The sequence below is a fragment of the Hipposideros armiger genome, unplaced genomic scaffold (assembly GCF_001890085.2).
Source record: "Hipposideros armiger isolate ML-2016 unplaced genomic scaffold, ASM189008v1 scaffold_334, whole genome shotgun sequence".
Classification (NCBI taxonomy): domain Eukaryota; kingdom Metazoa; phylum Chordata; class Mammalia; order Chiroptera; family Hipposideridae; genus Hipposideros; species Hipposideros armiger.
This window is the reverse complement of record NW_017731684.1, coordinates 1,522,902-1,546,995: the sequence shown is the minus strand read 5'-3', so window position 1 is coordinate 1,546,995 and position 24,094 is coordinate 1,522,902. Positions and strand designations below refer to the sequence as shown.

At 40.5% G+C, this 24,094-nt stretch overlaps 1 protein-coding gene across 6 annotated transcripts in view; it reads left to right on the top strand.

Annotated features, from left to right (window-relative positions):
- Window positions 1-24,094, top strand: part of FRMD4B (FERM domain containing 4B) — a 373,285-nt gene that overhangs the window by 292,334 nt on the left and 56,857 nt on the right. For all 6 annotated transcript variants that reach the window (XM_019661070.1, XM_019661071.1, XM_019661069.1 and 3 more), the window contains 2 exons: window positions 14,639-14,695; window positions 15,500-15,522. In XM_019661070.1, the coding sequence (XP_019516615.1) occupies window positions 14,639-14,695; window positions 15,500-15,522 (80 nt within the window). The remainder of the gene's footprint in view (window positions 1-14,638; window positions 14,696-15,499; window positions 15,523-24,094) is intronic.

The window sequence follows — 24,094 nt, the reverse complement described above, 5'->3', positions numbered from 1 at the left end:
AGAACCTCAAGACCTCAAAATAGGAGGAAAGTAAAAATAAGAACTGGAGGGAGGAAGACTCAGTCTTGATAATTTTTGCAGCATCATTTGGTATGACATTATCATCAAAAGGTTTAGTGTTTTTTTAAGTATAGATTAATTTGTTGAAATATTGAATATCCAACTATGTGCTAGCACTCTATAGGTGCTGCTGGTTGTACAGTGGCAAGCTAAACAGATGTCTGCCTCTGTGGAGCTTAGAGTTTTATGAGATGAATCCTGTATTTCACAAATTGTGTATGTCTAATATAGAGTTATTGTTCACATTTTTCTAATTGTCTCAATAATGTTCTTGATAGCTTCCCCTGCCCACCCCCGACACACACACACACACACACACCCCTCTTTCTGACCCAGGATCCAGCCCAGGATCACACATTGCATTTAGTTGTCATGACCCTTTAGTCTCCATAATTGGAAACAGGTGTCCAGTCTTTCTTTGGCTTTTCTTAAACTGGTATTTTTGACGAGCATAAGCCAGTTGCCTTGCAGAATATCTCTCAATTTGTGAAATCTGGATTTGTCTAATTCAGGGTTTCCAAAGATGTATCATATTGAACATGTTTCAGAATCTTCTGGGAACTTGGTGAAAACACAGAGACCCACACCTGTTTTATCCTGTCCTACTTCAATGAGCCCAGGACCCTCTGTATTGGTTATTAGTTCTCCAGGTAATTCTACTCTACACCAAACTTTGAGAGCCTCTAGTCTAATGTAATTTCCTATGGCAGGACAACTACATAAAAAATGTTGTGTTCTTCTCAGTGTACCTCAAAGGAGGCTTGCAATGTCAGTATTCCTTGTATTTGGTTAAGGTGGTATCTGTCAATTTTCTCTTCATCTTTTCATGTCTGTAAACAATCACTTGCCTGAAGTTGGCCCTTTGAGGCTGTTTGGCTATCCTACGTTCCAACAGTCTTTGACCCCATGGCCTTGGCCTCCAGTGGTGATCTTGCCAAATTAGTACTATGGTGATTGTAAATGTTGATTCTCTAATTCTATTACCTTCAACATTTCTTAGTATTCATATGTAAAAAAAAATTTTCCCTTCTTCTCCATCCCCAACTTTTAAAAATATTTTTAATATCATTATGGGATCATGGACTACTTTTTATTCAATGTATTATAATCCATTCTGTTGTTAATTTTGATGCTCAGAACGCTCCCACTGCCACAGCCTTGGAATCAGCCCCCTTTCCTTTCAGTGGAGAGGAGGATCTAGAAACCAAGATCTGGTTTCTACTTAAACTAGTTGGAACTTCATCCCCAAAACAGAAATATGTGCCACCTGTCCACCTAAAAATAAAATGCATTGCACAAACTGTACCTGGGCTGATCCTCAGAAAGAATGGTATAGTTAGTTTTCCTTCCTATCTCATTTCCATACATTTATTTGTATTATCCTCCCACAACCAAACACTAATTCATGCTGCAAGCTTTCTCTCTTTTTCTCTTCGCTCCTATCTTCATTGTGATCAAGTTTCTGAGAAGCAGTCTGCCCAGATACTGTGGTCACACTGCTTGTCTTTGAAACTATGATACACACCCACAAAAATACCTGTACTTGTTTGCTTTTCTTGTAATGCTTTTTAACTTTTTCAGAGCAACTTTATATCTCATTTTTCCTTTTGTCCTCCAAACTCCATGAAGTTATGAGACAGATATTATTTTCCTTTTATATTTTTAGAAAGTGAAGCCCAAAACGTAAGACTTTTTGACATCTAACACCTCATTGTGTTTAGCATTTTAAGTTTACATATATAGTCCTTGCCACCCAGGTGCTATCTTACAGTTCCCATAGCTGGTGAAGCCTGGGCTATGTTCTCATGGTTCAGAAAGCTGGTGTTCTTGGGCTGGCTGAGTGGCTCAGTTAGTTAAGAGCTCGCTCAAAAGTTTGAGCTCTGAGCAACAGCGGTTCAAGTCCTGGCCCAAGCTGAGCAGCTGCTGAGCTGCCAACAGGTGGCAGGATGGCTCAGCTAAAAAAAAAAAAAAGAAGAGAAAGCTGGTGTTCTTTACTCTGAATTGAAAATCAAGGCAAATCAGCTGTATAGTGAATCAAGAAATCAAGAAATATTCCCTTAAAAAGTAAAAATAAAAAAGAAGAAAGATAAAAACACTCTGATCTACTTCTCACTTCACTACTCTTTTATTTGATATTCTACAAATATTAATGAGTACTTGCTGTGTGCCAGGTAGTGGTCTAGGTCCTGGAGACACAGCTAGGGCCAAACTAGATAAAAACCCAAGCTCTTAAGACCTTACATACTAGCCAGGGGCAATGGTGGGTTGGGAAAAAAGACAATAAAGAAAATTAATAAGGAAATGAGTGCTAGTCCTCCCTCAAAGAAGCACTGATTGGGCAACTCGCCTGTGCCAGTGAGGCAGTCCAGGGTAACTGAATGTGTGCCAACTAACCCCTGATATCCCAGAGCACCCCTGTGGGGGATCTACTTGCCCTGGGCCCCATTGGTTCCATTTTGCAGAACAGTAAACTGAGGGCACTAGGGATTCCAAGCAAAAAAACACTTTAGTAATCTGAAAGTAATTTTAAATTATGGAAAGTTGGCAGATTAGGTAAACACTATGCCTGCTGCCTGCCAGAATCACATCAGAATTACAACTAAATTATAGATCAACTTCAAGAATCATCTGAAGCCCTATAACTAAGGAAATGAAAAAGAGGCCACATCAATACTGGTAAGGGGAACAGAGATGTAAAACAAGCTGACCTCAAACCCACAGGTAGTGGTTCAACACCAAGAGGGATACCTTGGTTGTGGAAGTCCTCTCAAAGAGGTAGGGGTCCCAGCCCCACATCAGGTTTCCCAGACGAGTGGTCCTGTGCCGGGAACATCTGGCAGTGAAAATCAGCGAGTATTCTGTCCATCCCAGTGAAACAGAAGGCATTGGAAACCCAGATGTCCTCTTAAAGGGTTCTGCACATAGACTCCCTCGCTTGCAAACACTCACCTGGGCTCTGGTGGAGGGGTGGCAACTTGAGAGGTGCCAGAAACATACAAGGAAAGACTAAGTTGTGTGGCTTCAAATCAAGGGCTGGAGGGAAACTACCATTATCCCTGTGTAGAGCCTGCTTCACGTGTAGCCTACAGGAGGGCACCATCTTTTTTATGTTGAACGCTCCCCCGAAGGGCCAAATCTGAGACCACATTTGTCTGGTAAAGTCTGTGCGTGTGCACCACCTTGGTGATGCCCTGGGTCCCTGCCCCACTCAGCTAGTGCTGCATTGCATGGGACACTCTCGAATCCTGGGCAGCTGGTTCTACCCTTACAAGCCACAAAAGCCTTTTACAGCAGTGAACGGCCCACAATAGCCACAGGAACTTTTGGTAGCAAGCAGTCAGTCACAACATGATCTCTACTCTCTCTTGGGCAGTTTTTGGGGATCTGTGGGCCTGAGGTGAGTGGTAGATGGCCACAGTTTATGCAGGCCATTTCAAAAAGTGGTCACAGGCCAACACTTGTGCAAGAACCAAATCTGCATCTGAACTTTGTATGAAAAAAAAAACAGCCTATACCACATGACTGCCTGGGCCCTGCCCTGCCCAGCTAGTGGCTGAATTGCTGGGGACACTCTCAACATTGGGTCAACCAGCCTGGCCCGTGCACCTAAGGAGGCTCTTTCAACGGCTGGGCCTTACCAGGAGCCAGCAGGTGGCAACAGGCCTAGGAGGGCCCTGAGCCTTTTGCTAAGCTGCCACAGGCCCAATCCTGATGGCAGCTAGCCTCTGTTGACAGCAAGGCCACCCCTGCATGCCTCCAGGTCCAGCACAGGCAGCAACCAACCATATATAGCTTTGTGGCTCCTACCAGGTAGCCCCAGGCCAGTCACAGGCAAGGCTGAAATAGGCTTGCATGGGAGACCCACCCCCTCCAAGAGACACCAGAAACAACACACCCAGAGGCTGGCTTCAGGCCACACCAGAGCACTACCCGGTTAGACCCACAAGCAACACACCCAAAGGGTGGTCTCCACAGACACAAGAGCCCACAGGGGTGAATCCTACTGTGAGAGGTCAGCCCCCACACAGCAGCTCATACACTGTGGGCATAGTCAATCTGCACAGCTAGTCAGCCTGTCAATTCCACCCACTGATACGCCAAAAGCAATCAAGGCTGAACTGCAACAGGAGAACACACTCAAGAGACACTTCTGGAACACACACACAGGTGGTCAGGGAAACTGCACCACTGGACCACACAGGACACATAATACAAAGTCCACCCAATGGATATTGAAAGACATAAGAGACCTACATAACACATAGAAGCAGACACAGAGAGGCAACCGGAATGAGGAAACAACGAAACATGTTCCAAATAAATTAACAGGAAAAATCTCCAGAAAAGGAATTAAATGAAATGGAAACAGCCAACCTACCAGAGACAGAGTTTAAAACACTGGTTATAAGATTGCTTAAAGAACTTAGAACTTCAACAGAGATAGTAAGTATAAAGGACATAGAAACCATAAAAAAGGAAACAGTGAGAAATAAAGACTATAATAACTGAAATGAAGAATGCACTAGAAGGAGTCAACAGCAGATTATATGGAGCAGAGGATCAAATCAGAAATTTAGAAGACAAGGTAGCTAAAATAACCAATTGGAACAACAAAAAGAAAAAAGAATAAAAAGCAAGATACTTTAAGGGATCTTTCGGACAACATCAAGCATAACAACATCCGCACCATAGGAGTACCAGAAGGAGAAGAAAGGGAGGAAGGGATCGAGAACCTATTTGAAGAAATAATGACTGAAACCTCCCTAACCTGGTAAAGGAAATAGACATACAATCCCAGGAATTACAGAGTCCCAAATAAGAACTCAAACAGGCCCACACCAAGACACATTATAATTAGAATGGCAAAGGTTAAAGACAAAGAGAGAATCCTAAAAGCAGCAGTAGAAAGATAACTAGCTACTTACCAGGGAGCTCCCATAAATTTATCAGCTGATTTCTCAACAGAAGCTTTGCAGTCCAGAAGGGAGTGGCAGGAAATATTCAAAGTGATGAAAAGCAGGGTCCTATGACCAAGATTACTCTACCCAGCAAGGCTATCATTTAAACTTGAATAAGAGATAAAGAGCTTCACAGACAAGAAAAGCTAAAGGGATTCATTACCACCAAGCCAGTATTACAAGAAATGTTAAAAGGACTTCTTTAAGAAGAGGAAGGGGAAAAACAAACAAACAAAAGAAGATCAAAACTATGAATAATAAAATGGCAATAACTATGTATTTATTCATAATCACTTTAAATGTAAATGGATTAAGTACTCCAATCAAAAGACACAGGGTAGCTGAATGGCTAAGAAAACAAGACCCAAGCATATGCTGTCTACAAGAGACCCACCTCATATTGAAAGACACACATAGACTGAAAATAAAGAGATGGAAAAAGATATTCCACACAAATGGAAATGAGAAAAAAAAGCTGGGATAACAATACTTATATTGGACAAAATAGACTAAAACAAAGACTATATTAAGAGAAAAAAGGGGCCAGCTGATTGGCGCGATGGTTAAGAACTGGCTTGGGATGACAGAGGGCCCCTGTTCGGATCCCACATATGAGGGCCAGCGACACTGCCCTCTACAGCTAAGATGCTGAACAACAGCTCAACCTGGAGCTGGGCTGCCCTGAGTCGCTGGCGACGGCATAGGCTGCAGCCCCTGTGGCAGTGGGTTGCCATGGGCTACCGTATGTAGCCAGCAGCCAGCGTGAGTGGCCAGCAGCCGCAGGGAGCGGCCCTCCAGAAGCCGGCAACTGATCTGCCTCGCCCGGGAAGAGCGTAATGATGGTGCCAACTTGGGCCAGTGAAGCAATGTCCTCCACAACTAGACTGAAGAACAAAACAACAGCAACTTGTCTGTTCCCCTTCCCCCAATTCCCCAGGACTGTTCCCATCCCCCAATTCCCCAATAAAAATCTTTAAAAAAAAAAGAGAGAGAGAAAAGGACCTTACATAATAATAAAGGGGCCAATCCAGTGAGAGGGCATCACCCTAGTAAACATTTATGCACCCAACAAAAGAGCACCTAAATACATAAAGCAAATATTGACTGACACAATCATAGTAGGGGACTTTAACACTCCACTGACACCAATGGACAGATCCTCCAGACAGAAAATCAACAAGGAAACAGTGGCCTTAAGTGACACACTAGACCAGATGTATTTAATTGATATTTTAGAGCACTTCACCCCAAAGCAGCAGAATATACATTCTTCTCAAGTGCACATGGAACAGTTTCCAAGATAGCCCACATGTTAGGCCACAAAAGAAGTCTCAGTAAATTTAAGAAGATTGAAATCATATCAAGTGTCTTCTCTGACCACGCTGGTAAGTTACTAGAAATCAATTACAAGAAAAAAAAAACACCAAAAAACACACAAACACTTGGAGGATAAATAACATACTACTATGTAATGAATGGGTGAACAATGAGATCAAGGAAGGAATCAAAAGATACCTTGAGGACCAGCCGAGTGGCTCATTGGTTAGGAGTTGGCTTGGGAGCGAGACTCTGAGCAGCAAGGCCACCAGTTCAGATCTCATATGGGCCAGTGACGCTGCACCCTCTACAGCTAAGATGGTGAACAACAGCTTGACCTGGAGCTGGGCTGCTGTGAATCACCGGCGACGGTGTAGGCTGCAGTCCCTGCTTCAGTGGACTGCTGTAAAACTACCATGAGTGGCCGGCAGCCAGTGTGAGCGGCTGGCAGCCGGTGTAAGCTGCTGTGAGCTGCCATGAGTGGCCATCCAATGGCCGGCGACCTATTATCTCAGCCGGGAAGAGTGCAATGATCACAATACCAACATGGGCCAGCAAAGTGACATCCTCCACAACTAGACTGAAGAACAAAAGGACAGTAACTTGTCTGTTCCCCTTCCCTGATTTCCCAATGCTGTCCCCTCCCCCAATTCCCCAATAAAACCTTAAAAAAACAGAAAAGAAAAAGATACCTTGAGACAAACAAAAATGAAAACACAATAACCCAAAATCTATGAGACATAGCAAAAGCAGTCCTAAGAGGGAAATTCATAGCAATGTTGGCCTACCTCAAGAAACAAGAAAAGTCTCAAATAAACACTCTAATTTCACACCTAAGTTAACTGGAAAAAGAACACTAAAGAAAGCCCAGAGTGAGTACAAGAAAGGAAATATTAGAGATCAGAGTGGAAATAAATAAATAAATGAAATAGAGTGTATATGTATATGCAACTAAGAACTGGTTTTTTGAAAAGATAAACAAAATTGACAAACATTTAACAAGACTCATCAAGAAAAGGACAGGACCCAAATAAGTAAAATCAGAAATGAAAGAGAAGTGAAAACTGACACCACAGAAATACAAAAAAAATTTAAGAAAATACTATGAGCACCTATACACGAATGAATTGAACAATATGGAAAAAATGGACAAATTCCTAGAAGCATACAATCTTCCAACAGAAAATCTGAACTGACCAATTACTACTAATGAAATCAAATCAGTAATCAACAAGCACCCAACAAACAAAAGTCCTGGACCAGAAAGCTTCACAGGTGAATTTTACCAAACATTCAAAAAAGAATTAACACCTATTCTCCTCAAACTATTACAAAAAATCTAAGAGGAGGGAAGGTTCCCAAGCTCATTTTACAAGGCCACCATTACCCTGATTCCAAAACCAGTCAAAGACATTACAACAAAAGACTATAGGCTGATATCTCTGATGAACATAGATGCCAAAATCTTCAACAAAATTAGCACACCAAATTCAACAATACATTAAAAATATCATACACCACAATCAAGTGGGATTCTTTTCTGGTATGCAGGTTTGTTCAATATTTGCAAATCAATCAATGTGATACACCACATAAACAAAATTAAAAATAAAAATCATAGGATCATATCAACAGATGCAGAAAAAGCTTTGACAAAATGCAGCCTCCATTTATGATTTTAAAAAAAATACCTCTAAGCAAAGTGAGAATAGAGGGAACATATTTTCAACATAATAAAGGCCATATATGACAAATCCACAGCTAATATAATACTCAGTGGGGAAAAGCTAAAAGCATTCTTTTTAAGATCAGGAACAAGACAAGGATGCCCACTTTCACCGCTTTTATTCAACATAGTTCTGGAAGTCCTTGCCACAGCAATCAGACAAGGTAAAGAAGTAAAAGGCATCCAAATTGGAAAGGAAGAAGTAAAACTGTCATTATTTGCAGATGACATGATACTAAATATACGAGTAGAAAACCCCAAAGATTCCAACAAAAAACTACTAGAGCTGATGAATGAATTTAGTAAAGTAGCAGGATACAAAATTAATATTCAGACATCAGTTGCATTTTTACACAATTTTAACAAACTACCAGAAAGAGAAATTAAGAAAACAATTCCATTTACAATTGCATAAAAAATACTAATAATAAAACACCTAGGAATAAATTTAACCAAGGATGCAAAAGACCTGTGCTCAGAAAATTATAAGACTGAAGAGAGAAATTAAAGAAGATACAAATAAATGGAAACATATACCATGCCCATGGATAGGAAGAATTAATATTGTTAAAATCTCCATTCTACACAAAGCAATCTATGGAATCAATGCAATGGCATTTTTCACAGTACTAGAACAAATAGTCTTAAAACTTATATGGAACCATGAAAGGTCCCAAATAGCCATGGCAATACTTAGAAAGAAGGACAAAGTTGGAAGTGTCATGCTACCTGATATCAAATTATACTACAAGGCCATAGTAATCAAAACAGCATGGCATTGGCCGAAAAACAGATACATGGATCTATGGAACAGAATAGAGCCCAGAAATAAATCCATGCCTATATGATCATTTAATCTATGACAAAGAAAACACAAATTTACATTGGAGTAAAAACAGTCTATTCAATAAATGGTGCTGGGAAAACTGGACAGATACATGCAAAAAAAATGAAACTGGACCACCTTCTTACACCCTACACAAGCTAAACTCAAAATGGATTAAAGACTAAATGTAAGACTCAAAACCGTAAAACTCCTAGAAGAAAATATAGGAAGTAATCTCTCAGACATTGCCCTTAGTAATAGTTTCACTGATATAGCTCCTCAGCCAAAGAAAACAAAAGAAAAAAAAATGGGACTACATCAAACTAAAAACTTTTTGCACAGCAAAGGAAACCATCAACAATATGAAAAGACATCCTATTGAATGGGAGAAGATATTTGCTAATGATATATCTGATAAGGGGTTAATATCCAAAATTATTTATAAAGACTCATACAACTCAACACCAAAAGAAGAAACAATTCAACTAAAAACTGGGCAGGGCCGGCCAAGTGGCTTAGTTGGTTAAGAGTTGGCTTAAGAGCGTGAGCTCTGAGCAGTAGGGCCGCCGGTTGGATTCCCACATGGGCCAGTGATGCTGCACCCGAGCTGAGCTGTCACTGAGCTGACAACAGGTGGCAGGATGGCTCAGTTGGTGTAACAACAAGATTGCCGGTTTGATGGTGGGCTATGCCCACCCACAACTAAGACTGAACTCGGCACCTTGAGCTGAGCTGCCACCCAGATGGCTCAGTAGATAGAGCGTGCGCTCTTAACAACAAGGCTGCTGGTTAGAGCCCCGCATGGAATGGTGGCTACATCCACCCGCAACTAAGATTGAACACAGCACCTTGAGCTTAGAGGCCACAAGCTGCCAACAGGAAGCCAGATGGCGACTGGTGCCCTCCACAACGAAGATTGAAGAACAACAACTTGGCTGGTCCCCTTTCCCAATTCTCCAACATAGTTCCCCGGCCCCAATTCCCCAATTAAAAAAAAAAAGAAATAGGGCCGGCCAAGTGTCTCAGTTGGTTAAGAGCTCGCTCAGGAGTGCAAGCTCTGAGCAATAGCAGTTCGATGCCCGGCCCAAGCTGAGCTGCCACTGAGCTGCCAACGGGTAGCAGGATGGCTCAGCTTAAAAAAATAAAATAAAATAAAGCTGGGCAGAGGACCTAAATAGACATTTCTCCAAAGAGGACACAGAGTTGAACAACAGACTTATGAAAAGATGCTCAGTGTCACTAATCATCAGGGAAATGTACATCAAAACCACAATGAGATATCACCTCACACCTGTCAGGATGGCTATCATCAATAAATCAACAAACAACAAGTGCTGGTAAGGCTGTGGACAAAAAAAAATGTTGGTTGTTATGCACTGTTGGTTGGTGGGATTGCAAATTGGTGCAGCCACTGTGGAAAACTGTATGGAGGTTCCTCAAAAAATTAAAAATAAAACTACCTTATGATGCAGCAGTTCCACTCCTGGGTATTTTTCCAAAGAAATCCAAAACACTAATTTGGAAAGATATATGCACCCCTATGTTTACTGCAGCGCTATTTACAATAGCCAAGACTTGGAAACCACTGAAATGCCCATCAATCGACAACTGGATAAAGAAATTATGCTATATTTGTACAATGGAGTGTTGTTACTCGGTCATAAAAAAAATGAAATCTTACCATTTGCATCAATATGGATGGACCTAGAGGGTATTGTGCTAAGTGAAATAAGTCTGACTGAGAAAGACAAATACAAAGACAAATATGATCTCATTTATATGTAGAATCTAAGGAAGAGAATAAATGAACAGACAAACCAGAAATAAACTCTTAGATGCAGAGAATAAACTGATGGTTGCTAAAAGGGAGGGGGGTTGGTTGAGGGGATGGGTGAGAAAGGTGAAGGGATTAGGAACTACGAATTGGTAGTTACAAAATAGTCACAGGGATGTGAAATACAGTATGGAAAATATAGTCAATAATGTAAAAACTATGTATAGTGTCAGATGGGTACTAGACTAATTGGGGGGATCACTTCATAAATTATATAAATGTCAGGCTGGCCGAGTGTTTAAGAGTGTGAGCTCTGAGCAACAGGGTTGCCAGTTCGATTCCCACATGGGCCAGTGAGCTGCACCCGAGCTGAGCTGCTGCTCAGCTGGTGAGAGCACGTGCTCCTAGCAACAAGATTGCCAGTTCAATTCCCGCATGGGATGGTGGACTATGCCCACACACAACTAAGGCTGAACAGGGCACCTTGAGCTGAGTAGCTGCGAACTGACTATGGACGGCCAGATGGCGACTGGACTTGGAGCTGAGCTAGCTATGCCCTCTACAACTAAGATTGAAGGACAACAATTTGGCAGTCCCCTTCCCCAATTTCCCAACACTGTTCCCCTTTCCCAATTCCTAATAAAATCTTTGAAAAATAAATTATATAAATGTCTAACCACTATGCTGGACAGCTGCAACTAATATAAAATAATATTGAATGTCAGCTATAATTTAAAACATGTAGTCACGGAGTATAAAGTACAATATAGGGGATATAGTCAATGGTATGTTATACCAGCTATGTACAGTGTCAGATCAGTAGTAGGCTTCTTGGAGTTATCACTTTGTGAGGGATGTAAATGTCTAATCACTATGTTGGTTTGTACACCTGAAACTAATAATAAAAAAAAATAATAATAAAATAAAATGCCTTTGGAAGACTCCTGGTGAGATATTTGCACTGGAGTCGCAGCCAGTTAACTAGTGAATGCAGACTAGAAAGAGCACTGGACAGGGAGTCCAGAGACCACATCTGGAGTAGGACACTTCATGTTCCTGACCCTCAGTGCCATCATCTGTAAAATAATAGGAGTCATATTTTCACTAAATTCACTCTCAGCTTCTAAAACTTTCTTTTATTCTGTTCTCCTACTTGGGAAGCACAACCCGAGATGTCACCTCATTAGCATGATGTCTTGATCAACTGAGCCAACAAGCAAAGGACAGAAAGAAGATGTCCAGTGTGGCGCCTGAACCCAGTGACGTAGTGATTGGAGCCATAATCCAGTTACATTAACCAAGGGGGCAGCACCACACTCGATACTGTTTCGTATTACCTCCGTGCATTCAGCCACATCATCTGACTGACTCTGCTTCTCTTTGTTTATCCTTGACAGTCCTGTAAACCCACTGAAAGATCCTATTACCTCTCTCTTTGAGGAGATCTGTTTCTCAAGGGTTAGCCTGCCTAGTACCTCTAAGGTTACCTCTGTTGCCATGGTTGTTAAGTAAAAGAAATGTTCTGTCTTAGGGCAGACTGCAGTTTCTAAAGAACTTTTACACTTCAGGCATGAAATTCTAGAGTTCTGTATAAATCTTAATTAAATTTCACCATGGGAAATTGCCGAGAACCAGGCCAATAGTATTATTCCTGGTCGATCCATTGTTTGGTGAATTCCACACACATGTCAAGCAACCTTGACATCATTATTAGAACTCAAAATATTTTGCCTTGGATTTCCAGAACAGTGGTTAACTGGAAGGTGAGGTGAGGGCTGAGGTGTATGGAAGAATGTGGGGCTTTGCCAAGTTAGGCATCCTTCTCTCTCACTGGATTTTGAGAGGCCCCACCCACGACCCCACCATCGCCGGCCTCCACTAGAACTGTGCTGGGGATGCTTGTGTAGGTGAAAAAGTCCACAGGTGAGTTGCCGTTTGCCTCCCAGCTCTCCTGGAGCTGTCTGAGCCAGGGTTCCACATTTCAGTGTTTTTAATATTTGATGACCCTTCCAAGGCAGAGAATTATTTGGCAGCGTCCTTCAGAGCATTCATCCGAGGTCTTTTTATCGGCTGAACTTCCATTTACGAAATTGAAAAGTTGGTGTCTAAAATACTGTTTGGATGACTGACCTAAGGTTTTGATGAAGCAAAGGGGTCATGGGGGGTCACAGGAGCTGGCAAATATTGTCAATGTATTACTTCATCTTTAGTTATTTTAATACCTAAAATAATCCACTTTTTCTCTTCTCTGAGATTACAAGACAAATTTGACTTCAACTTTGAGTTTGGGCCTAATTTCAAACTCAAAGATGTTTTTGAGTTCCCAGTCCTCTCCCCCGTCCCTCTACATGAGTTTCCTTTACTTTGAAAGGTTGAAGGACTTTAACCTTTCTGGAATTTAACCTTGATCAACCCCCACCTTACCTGTTGGGTTAACAGGTTACCTGCTTCATCATCTTTCACTAGGTTAGAAAACCACTGTCACTTGCCTGAAAGACAGAGGGCAATTGATTCCTACCATCAACCTGGCTTCTCTTTGGTTGTATAATCTTGTTTCTAAAAATGATAGGCGAGCTTTGAATTCCAAGGCTCTGGGCCTGTCAGGTTTTGAAGCAAAAACCTTAGAAGCAGATCTGCTGCCTAGGGTTTCAGAGGGACACTTGACTATTGGTAGATGAAATTATTTTGTTTTAACTTTGTAATATAAGAGAAACATAGATAATTATCACTGCTGATGTAATGGCCTGGGTTTTTGGTTTATTTTATCTTACGACTTTAGTTTAGTTTGTTTTGTTTTGCTTTTTGAGAACCCCAGTGAAATTGCTGGGGAACCTGAGAGAACCGCATAATCCTTTCAGAAATCTTCACTGAGCTAACTGCTTCTGTAATCCTACTTAGTGTGCATTTATTCTAATACTACTTAATGATTCACCATTGATACTCTTGGTCCAACCAGAAAACTCTCCAGCTTGGATCCAACAGGTAGAAGGAGAAAGAGGGAGTGCAGGACAATTTTCAGCCCCATGAGTTCCTTATTGTTGAACAGTGCACACTTTCATGTACTAATTATACAGGACCACATAACCCACCCCTGAATTATTATTTTGTGTGTGTGTGTGTGTGTGTGTTTATGCTTATAAGCTAGAATATCACCAAAGCTATTTTTAAAATAAAGATCCCTTTAAATCACTTAGTTTTACGATATATTACATAATGCAGTAATGGTATCACTATATTTTACAAAATAAATGAAGCCATGTGTGAGTATTGTTGATAAAAGCAATCCTTCCACACACACACTTGTGCATCCCAATCAGGCTACTGAAAAAGTATTTCTGTTAACGAATTCCCAGAATTCCTATTTTCCTTTGGGATCTTGAAGGATGAAAAAACAAAACAATGGAAAAATGATAAATTAGAGCTCATCAAATTTCAATATAAAGCAACAGAATTTTAGTCTTTGAAGCATTTGCTGTAACTGCTTTTTAAGCCTTTACATTTTATCTATAATGGTAGAAATATTAACTCAATAATGTATCATTGACACAGAAGTGAATTTATATTTTTAATAATATTTGCATTGTGTATACCAAAATAACCATACTATGTCACAGAGAACAAACCTAAGGAAGTCTGCAGAGGTTCAAAATGAACTTGTAGTTTAAAATTATTCATTTAGAAGTTGTCTGTTTTCAGCCTCAGAGTCATTCATGTTCCCTCCAGAATCGTGCTCTCTAAACAAATTCCCCACAGCTAATTCACACACACACACACACACACACACACACACACACTGCGACTTCCTCTTAACCCTGATGTGTCTCTCCACGCCCCCCTTCCTTTCCTCGGCAATGGTATGATCTGCATTTGATCCTAAACTGGAGGTGCCACGCTGTGACAGCTTCCCCAACTCCACAGCCATTTGCTACAACCTGGGGCGGCCTGTGTGCACTTATGCTTTGCTTTTCCACCCCCAGGGGCAAATCGAAGTAGACAGCGAAACCGTTTTCAAGTTAGCGGCGTTTGTTTTGCAGGTAAGAACTAACCAGCTGCCCTTTACCGGCTCTTTTTTGTTTGTTCGTTTTTGTCAACTGCCTGCAACTCTGAAACTTTTGCACGGGCCAGTGGCTGATGGATTTTTTAGCCAGTTGGTTGTTTGCCAATGAAAAGTATGAACACTGTTTTCTGTTTTAGCATAATTTGCATGAGCTGTAGTGTGATAGTGTATGTCTCAAAGAAAAATGAAATTTAGACTGCTCTGAGGGAAGAGTAAGAGCATATTCTTGGAAAAGACCTCTGAGTACTTGAATTTAGAAGAGAGCAGTTGTTACAACAGCTGTAATTTTCATTTAAATTTAGTAACTTCTGTATACATTTTCTTGAAGTTGAGCTAAAGAGCCCTTTCGTTCTTACAGGCACTGGTAGCTGAAAAACCAAGTGTGCTCCATGCTGGCTTAAAAAGAGTAAACAAGTAGCATGTGGTGACTTACCTGTGTCATAGTTTAAAAGGTCTGTATGCAGACTAAAAAGTGTGCTGCTCTACCAGACAAGCATTTATCACATGGTCTGAGAAGCATAAAAGGAGAAATAATCACCTGTGCTTTTCCAGATATATGTATTTGTCTCTTCTGTTAAGAGGAATACAAATTTCATGGATACTAGCATTTTCTTAGCGATGCAACATTCCTCCCCAGGGTTAGAGGGAAAGTATTTCCACTGTACATTCTTCAAAACAAAATTCAGGAACGTTAAGAGGGGGAAATGATAAAGAGTAAAATCATTTACCTTAACTAACATAAATACAAATCTATCATCTCTCTTTGTTTTTTTTATTTCAGGAAGCCAAAGGGGATTATACCAGGTAAAATCATTCCTTTTCTGATATTATTATGCAAAATAACCCTACTTGAATCTTTTCATGCTATTTTAAATAACAATGAGTGGAAAAATCAAAAGAAAGTATTGTAGATCCTAAGGCTAGAGACTGAGATCACTTCCCTCTTCAGATAGAGACCTATTCTTTTTGTGAATAAATCCGCGAATGAAGCTTTCTTACAAGTTTTCAATCCAGAGTGACAGGGGATTGTAATCAGAAGCTCTCAAAGTTCTATTTTCTGTCATCTGTTAACACGATGAAGAAATCTATAAAAAGCTAATGGTAGCCTGTGTTGATTTTTTAAAAACTTATAATAATCCTGTGTTTGAAGAGTTATGCCATAAATACAAAAAGATTTAAACCCATCAGCTGCTTAGTTAAGGGATTAATAGGGGCTTTCTCTTTTGCAGCTGCCCTGAAGGGGCCTCACCCTTCATACACTTGACCTAACAGTTGTATTGTTGCCACTGTGACACTTACTGGTTCTAACTGCCTAACTGGCCACATCATCAGAGAATGTTTATATTTGAGTTCACCCTCTACCTGCTCTCGTTTGTCCTTTTAATGCAGTCGTTGTAGTTGGAGAAGTGGAAACAGTTAAAGGAGGCAAGGCTTCCTATTCTGAGCAGCTCCCAGCCAGGGACCCATAGAAAGGCTCGCCTCTACCATGTTAATGTTCTACTCCTGGTAAACTTTACCCGGATATTATTTACAGATCAGCTAGTCCTCTGTCCCAGCCAAGCCTCTGAATAGTGTACTCCTTAACGGCCTGCTAACCAAACAATGCCTTCCAAACTTGGACACTTTGCCTCAGAACCTCCAGGCGCGCCCCTCGTCGGCCGTTCCGTTTGGTAGCATGACTAGGGAGTCCACTTAACATGCTGAGATCCACTCACAACACTCTCCTGTGAGCTCCGTTTTGTGCTATATTATTTTTTAAAGTGTTTTAGTTTCAGAAATATGTTTTAAAGAATCATAAAAATCAGTAATCACCATTTTTTAATTAAAAGAAAATGTCAGGAGATAAAGGGGGATAAATTAGTTTCTAGATCATTAACATCAAGAACTGCTGCGTTCTCCTGTTGTCTGTCCCAGAGGAGCCATATTTCCCAGGAAGATGAGATATGCAAGGAATGCCATCAGGGAGGGGGGGGGGTACGTCTGAAGTTGATTTACAAATGAGGGCTTCAGAGCCCAAAGCTCACCCTCTGCAGTCTATGTCCTACCAACCCTTCCTCCCTCACTTTCTCCCAGTCAAGCATGAGATAGACACCCTCTGAGCCTTGCTTCCTCATCGGGAAAATGGCACCTACCCTACAGGATGATTGTGAGAGTAAATGTATGAAAACCTCACCTAGGGCAGTATCTGGCATGTAGCAAGCTCTCTATACACTTGGCTATTATTATTAGTTATTATAATATCATTATTGCCCTCATCAGTATCCTTATCCCGTCCCATCTCTTGGCAACTTCTGAAGAGATTTTGGAACAAGAAGAGTCTGAAGAAGTCATAATAACAGGTTAAGGGACAGAACAGAAGACAAAGGTTGATTCTATAAACTTTCCTCAGGGAAGATCAATTGCCTGTGGCAGAAGAAGTCTTAGAAGGGACCTTCCTTTGGTAGTCCAGATTTTTTAGCCCTAAGACTTCAAGGTTGGTGAGTTAGTCTAGCCAAGCCCAAACCACCCCTTTTCCTTAACTTCTGCTTGTTCCTGGTAATTTCTGATGATTACCAGGCTGAAGAAATGGGGGACACTGTTTTAAAATTGTTTAAACCATGCTGAATAGTAGAAGGAGCATAGGATTGGGAATCAAAAAACTAGGAACAGGACCTGAGTGAGCCATTTGTCCTTTCTGGGCCTCAGTTTCCTCATCTTTAAATTGGGACTAATGAAAGTAGCAACGTTACAGGTTGTTTTTGAGGAGATGAATGATGTGGAAGGACTTCGTAAATTGTTTTACAAGTATTAGTTATTGCTGATGAGGGTAAAATAAAAGGAAATGTGAACTTCAGTCATTGGGTTTATAATAAAGCAGAATTTTGGTTGCTACCACTCCCTTCCTATCTGATCTCCTCCCCTGAATGATGAAGATATATATTTTTTTTCTCCAAAGTTTTGTTATAAAACTAATTTAAGAAAATCGGGCAAAATAAAATACCACAATGCAGTGTTGTATAGTGACTAGAACAAAGAGAGTAGAACCAGACAGCTTCACTCAAATCCCAGGCCTGCCATTTGTTACCTGTGTAATCTTGAACAAGTTATTTAAACTCTCCAAGCCTCAGTTTCCTCATCTGTAAAGTGGGACTTACATTAATAGTATATACATCATAGGATTGCTGTGAGGATTCAATGAATTAATATTCACAAAGTGCTTAGAACAGTCCCTGCAATCACCACTTTAATATTCCATCAAATTGATGCACATGATTTACCACTCCCCTGTTGTTTCAAATATAAATTGTTTCTCATTCTTTTAATATGAATAATGCTTTGGTGAACAACTTTGTGTAGTTGGGATCATGGTATTTGTAAAAGTATGTGTGTGTGTGTGTGGTATTTGTTTGAGAGCTTTCTATGATATTTAATAGGTCCGTTCCTGATTTCTTTCAATCCCCACCATAATTGTTATCATCACCATTTAACAAATTAATAGATGAACATTTAGGCCTACCAGGACTTTGTCACATAGCCAGGGAGTTCCCAGGTCTCTTTTGATTCCATTGCATGCCACCTGTATATAACCCTCAGTTGTCTTCCTAAGACATACATTTGATCATTGTTGTTGATTTCCAGAAATCTCTTACAGTTTTCATTGTACAGACACCCACCCTCCAACACCCTAACCTGGCATTCAAGGCTTTACTTAAGCTGCATTACACATTTTCATTTCCATACTCTACTCTTCATACTTTTTAAGACCTGTTTATGCCTCCCTTCTCTTTTCTCCACATACCCAGTACAATTTTGCCTTAATGGTTTTGCTCAACTCTTCCTAGAACGCTTTTAAAAACAACAATCCTCCCCTTCTTATTTTGCTTCCTGCCCTGTTTCCTTAAGAGTATTTTAAGTTAACATTATCATAACCAGTAGGAAACCTTGCTCTCTGAAATTTAATTAAAGAAGTGGAATGGGGATTTACATTTTCTTTAAATAGTTGACAGTCTGAATTTCCAAGTCAGCCCTTAAGCTGCAAAGATAACAAGCTACTTGGGTAACACAACACAGACAAATACAGAAAATTCCTGAAAGCTGACTAGGCAAGGAGTCAAGGCTTTGTCACTGAGCCAGCCACAAATGAGTTTGTAAAAGCAAAGTCTTTCTTCCTTCCTTCCTTTCTTTGTTTCTGCCTTTCTTTTCCTTTCTCTCTCTCTCTCTCTCTCTCTCTCTCTCTCTCTCTCTCTCTCTCTCTCTCNTTATTTTATAATTACAGTGTCCACTGTAATTATAAATTCTGAAGCCCCCAGTTAAGCTGAGCAGAGTCTTCGTCTTCCTCCTCAAATCTGCTCTATTTAGGATTTGGAGGCGTTAGGCAAAGTGGTTAAATAAAGCACAGGTTTGGAGTCACAGCTGCTACTTTCTTGCTGTGTGAGTTTAAATTAATCTCCCTTAAATCTCAGTTTTCACATCTGTGAAATGGGGATGCTGGTGATAATAGCATAATATGCCTGTAGAGAGAGGGTTAGCCCTGTCTCTGCCACCTACTGATGCCCAGTGACCATGAGCTGTATGTAGTTCAGAGCATTTATTTGGGGGAACGAATGGTGGTGCTCTTTTTGCATCGCTGCTGGTCGGCCTCTAGTAGTCTCCCGAAGTTAGCCTCCTGGGCTGTCCTTAGCCTCCTGTCTTTCTTTCTTATTTTAAATTGGTGATCACTATCTCTTTCTTGAAAATCTCCCTGTGTTCTCTGGTGTGTTTATCCTATCATTCTATTGCAGGGGTTCTCAAGCCATTTGTTAAATAGATAGCTGGGTCCCGCCTTCAGCCCTTCTGATTCTATAGGTCTGGGGTAGGGCCTGAGAATTTGCATTCCTAACAAGTTCTCAGGTAATACTGATACTGCTGGTCAGGGGACTGTGATAACAGCTGACTCTTGAACAACATGGGNTCCTCTGAATTTCCACTTTACCTTTCCACATGTTAATTCCTCAAAAATGAATCCAAAAGATGTTTAATGGTATCTACTGGACTGCCTTGATAATGCAAATGCAATTCAGTTAGACTTTGGGGAACTCCTGGACCCACATGCCAGACAATTCTGCATAGCTTGTTTCTGGAAGCAATGTAATGTCATCCTTACTAGCTCAGAACTTGGAGTCATGCTGGGTTCCAATCCTGGCTCAACCCTGAGGAGCTGTGTAGACTTTTGAAAGTCTCATCATCTCTTTAAGTTTCAGTTATTCCATCCGTAAAATGGGGGTGGTAATCTTACCTGTGGAAAAGGATTGTTGTGTGGATTATGTAAAGTAACACATGTCATGTTCTTAGTTCAGTGCCTACTATGTTGTAAGTATTCCAAACTCTTACATCTTTAGACAGCCTAAAGCAACTCCAGTGCAAGATCAAATCCTGTGCAAGAAGTAACTGTCTTGACCTATTCGGGTGCTCAGTTTTCTTCTCCAAGAGTAAGCTGGTCCATTACACCCATCACTGCTACTTGGTACTAAAATGAAACAGTTTAATTGAGCTTTTCAGAGAGAGGCTGGTTGAGACCCTTGTATGTTTGGCATTTGGTATGAATAGAAAATAGATGACATGGACTTCCATTCCTCAAGGTGCACATGATCCAGAGTCTCCCTGAGTTAAGGAATGGCATTTGGGGGAATGACTTCTACATCCCCTCAATGATACAGATTTCAGGGCCTTTGGTTTGGTTCACGAAACATTGAATGACACCATGACATGTGTTCAGACTATTATCTGTGTGGTTAATCCAGTTCTGNCCCTCCCTCCCTCCCTCCTTCCCTCTCTCTTTCTTTCTTTCTTTCTTTCTTAACATCCTGAAAGATGGAAGTTACCAAGTAACTGTGATTAGGGCACTTGTGCTTATAAGAAAAAGTGAGTGGCTACAATTTACAATTCAGTGCTGGGTGAAAATGAGAGTATATTGTCACCCAGCTTCAAATGGAAAAGAATCATTCACAACGTATGGCTGTGCTACAAAATGCAGCTATTTCCCATGGGAAAGGAACTTCTCTGGATGCCCTAAAAGGAGTTAATGATGAGGGAGCTGGGGATCAAAGACTTGAAAGAACTTCTCCCCCTAGTCCTTACACCTGGAGAGCACTTAAAGCCCTAAATGTCATTCCATTTCCAGGGCCTTTAAAATCAACAGCAGTAGTAACAATAGCAGCTCCCAGGGCCAGGGGTTGTGCTGAGTACACTCACATCAATGGAGAGGCAGTCGTGAAGACAGGAGCTCTGGTGTTTAATTTCGTGGGTTTAAATGCAGTCCAAGCCATGTGCTTTATAACTGTGGGTAACTAACCTCTCTGGAACTCAGTTTCTTTGTCTCAGTAAATATTATGTGGCGCTCTTACTGCTATTATTATTAATATATTTGAGATTTCATACCAACCCTGTGAAAATAGGCCCCATTGGTATCCCCGTTGTCTAGATAGGGAAGCTCAGGTTTGGAGAGCACGTAGCTAGATGGCAGGATTAGGACGCAGGAGGCGCCATTTTCGTATTCCAACGCAAACTTGTAAGAACGATTACCTTCCTTGCTGGCAGAATAAAGAAACCTGACTTGATAGAAGCTGAACATTTCTGTCTTGTTTCAGGCCAGGACTTTGATGAATCAGCAAAATGCTTTTGTGAAAAAATGGTTGAGAAATGGCTTTTCTCCCTGTGAAATGACTCTATTTTAAGGTTTGACTTAAAGATACAGACAAGTTATTTTGTAAATTGGTTCAGTGCGTTCATATTTTATTTATTTTTAATGATTTGTAAACACTTCCAAGTTTTAGACTGGTTTCCATATTTTACAAACATTACCTCATTAATCATCATCTTCACCTTATAGTGGTGTAATATTACCACCACAATACGAGTGAGATTAAGACATTTTATGTGCCAATATACCTATATTGCCATATCATGGCTTAACATTTTCCAATGGCCTGGCCAGATGTTAAGAGTTGTTATGGTGAAAAAACAAACAAGATAACAACAAATAGGGAACTATGAACAAATAAGTATGGGGAATACCTACTTAAAAATGAAAAAGTTCAGGTTTTTTCAGTAAGTTTCCAGTCGCTCATGTGCATAGTGCATCTCCAAGAAGACACATCAGCAGTGTTTCCCACATTCATTAGCCCCTGATGTGTGAGCACCTTGTCAAACCAGTGTTCTATGGCATTCACTTTGTAAAGTGTGGGTTTATTTGGTTGATAAAGGCTCTGTATTAAAATACCTTGACAAGGTAAGCAGTTTGGAGAAGTCTGCTCTTTGTACCCCTGCCAGAGTCACTGCTCCCCTCGACTTTAATTCCAGGGGAATCATTCGTCAAGCTCTGAACTTGCTTTTTCTGAAGATCCCTGAGTTTGGAAGCATTTGTCCCATACTACACACACTTTTTCATCTGCTCTAAGCATAGAATGTCGGGGGTGCCCCCAGATCATACACCTGAACCCTCATTTTATACACCTGATGGACTGAGGAAGTGACATAGCCGTGACAATTCAGGTAGACAAGACCAGACCTACAGTCCCAGGTCCTGAACTAGGTCAGATTTACCGTTTTCGCGTACACCTGTGGAAAGAGGCCCACATGGATCCTTGTTGTCCTTGACAAAAGACAGTGAGGGACAGCAGGCAGTGGACTGTACCATGATAAGTGGTGTTATCAGTGGGGTGGCCCTGAGTCTAATATTAGTCACTTGAGGAGACAGCTTCAGAGTGAGAGGGCAGGAAATGAGCACTCTCTCGGCAGTGCCCTGGGAATACTTTGGCTTTTTCTCACTGCCCAATGCCGTTTGTTCTTGAAGAGTAAGTACCTACAATGTGGGAGACACTGGGCCAAGCGAGGGATACGATGGAGGCAGGCTGTTTCTAGTCCTCCTTTTGTTCCCGAGCCACAGTCTTCTGCATCCTTTATAGGAGACACTAAGGAAAGGCATGGGCTCTGGATTCGGAAGTTTGAGACAAGCCCTCCTCATCTGCTGGTGGGTGACCACGAGCCAGTTTCAAGCCATCTGAACCTAAGGTCCTTTTTCTTTAAGCAGTTTGTTATGAAGATTGAATGAGATAAAGCACTTTGCAGGGTGCCTGGTACAAAATGAAGACTTGTACATGGGAGTTTGCTTCCACTTTCCACCAAGTCCCATATATTATAGTGAGGTGCGTCTTTTGTTTGTTTGTTTGTTTTACCATTTTAACCATTTTTAAGTGTATAGTTCAGTGAAATTAAGCACATTCACATTGTTTTGCAACCATCACCACCACCATTCTTCAAAACTTCATCTTACAAAACTGAAACTCTGCCCATTAAACAATAATATCTCCCCTTCTCCCCTAGCCTCTGGCCTTCTATTTTCTGTCTGTATTAATTTGCCTTTTCTAGGTACCTCACATAAGTGAAATCAGACAGTACTTATCTTTTTGTGATTGGCTTATTTCACTTAGCATAATGCCCTCAAGGTTGTCCCAAGTGTCAGAATTTCCTATATTTTAAGGCTGAATAATATTCCATTGTATGGATAGACCATACTTCATTAATCCATCCCTCTATGGATGGATACTTGGGCTACTTTCACTTTTTGGCTTTTAAGAATAATGCTGCTATGAACAAGGGTATGCAAATACCTCTTTGGGTTCCTGATTTCAGTTCTTTGGGGAAGAGAGATGTATTTTTTAAGAAGAGTCCCTGGCTTCCAGGTACTTAACTATATTCCAACATAGATTGGAGCGTCGGTGGGGTGAGGGCATAAGAATGTTAGACGGATATCAATCTTTATTCTAAATCATCAGATCTTATCTATCAAAATCAGTACTTTTGGAGTCCAGTACTTACATTAGAAATATTGTTGTAGGTGAATGTTTATTAACATTGAAAATGATTACAATATATGAACTGGAAAAAAACAAACAAACAAAATACATATATTCCATTCTTTTAAAAAATATATATATATACACTAATATATTCAAACAGATGATACATATATAAAAACTGCTCTGTAAGTTATAGCATAGAGTAGTGGCCTCTAAATTTTTTTTGTTCATATAGCCCCATTCTCAATACACGTGTTTTATTTAGTTATTTATTTATACAATTATATACATGTAGAACTATACCAACATCATATACATTATGAAGTATTCACAAAAGAGTAACACATCAAAATGAATGAGATAGAGTAACATGTTCAAAGGAATGGATAAAAATAAATATCATTAGAAGTTCTAATATTTTCTGTTACCATATATAGTTACATATTATTTTTCCTGTGGTGAGAACATTTGAGATCTACCCTCTCAACAACTTTCAAATATGTGATACAATATTATAGTGCTTTGCACACTGCCTGGTTTGTGGTAGGGGCAGAAAAAAT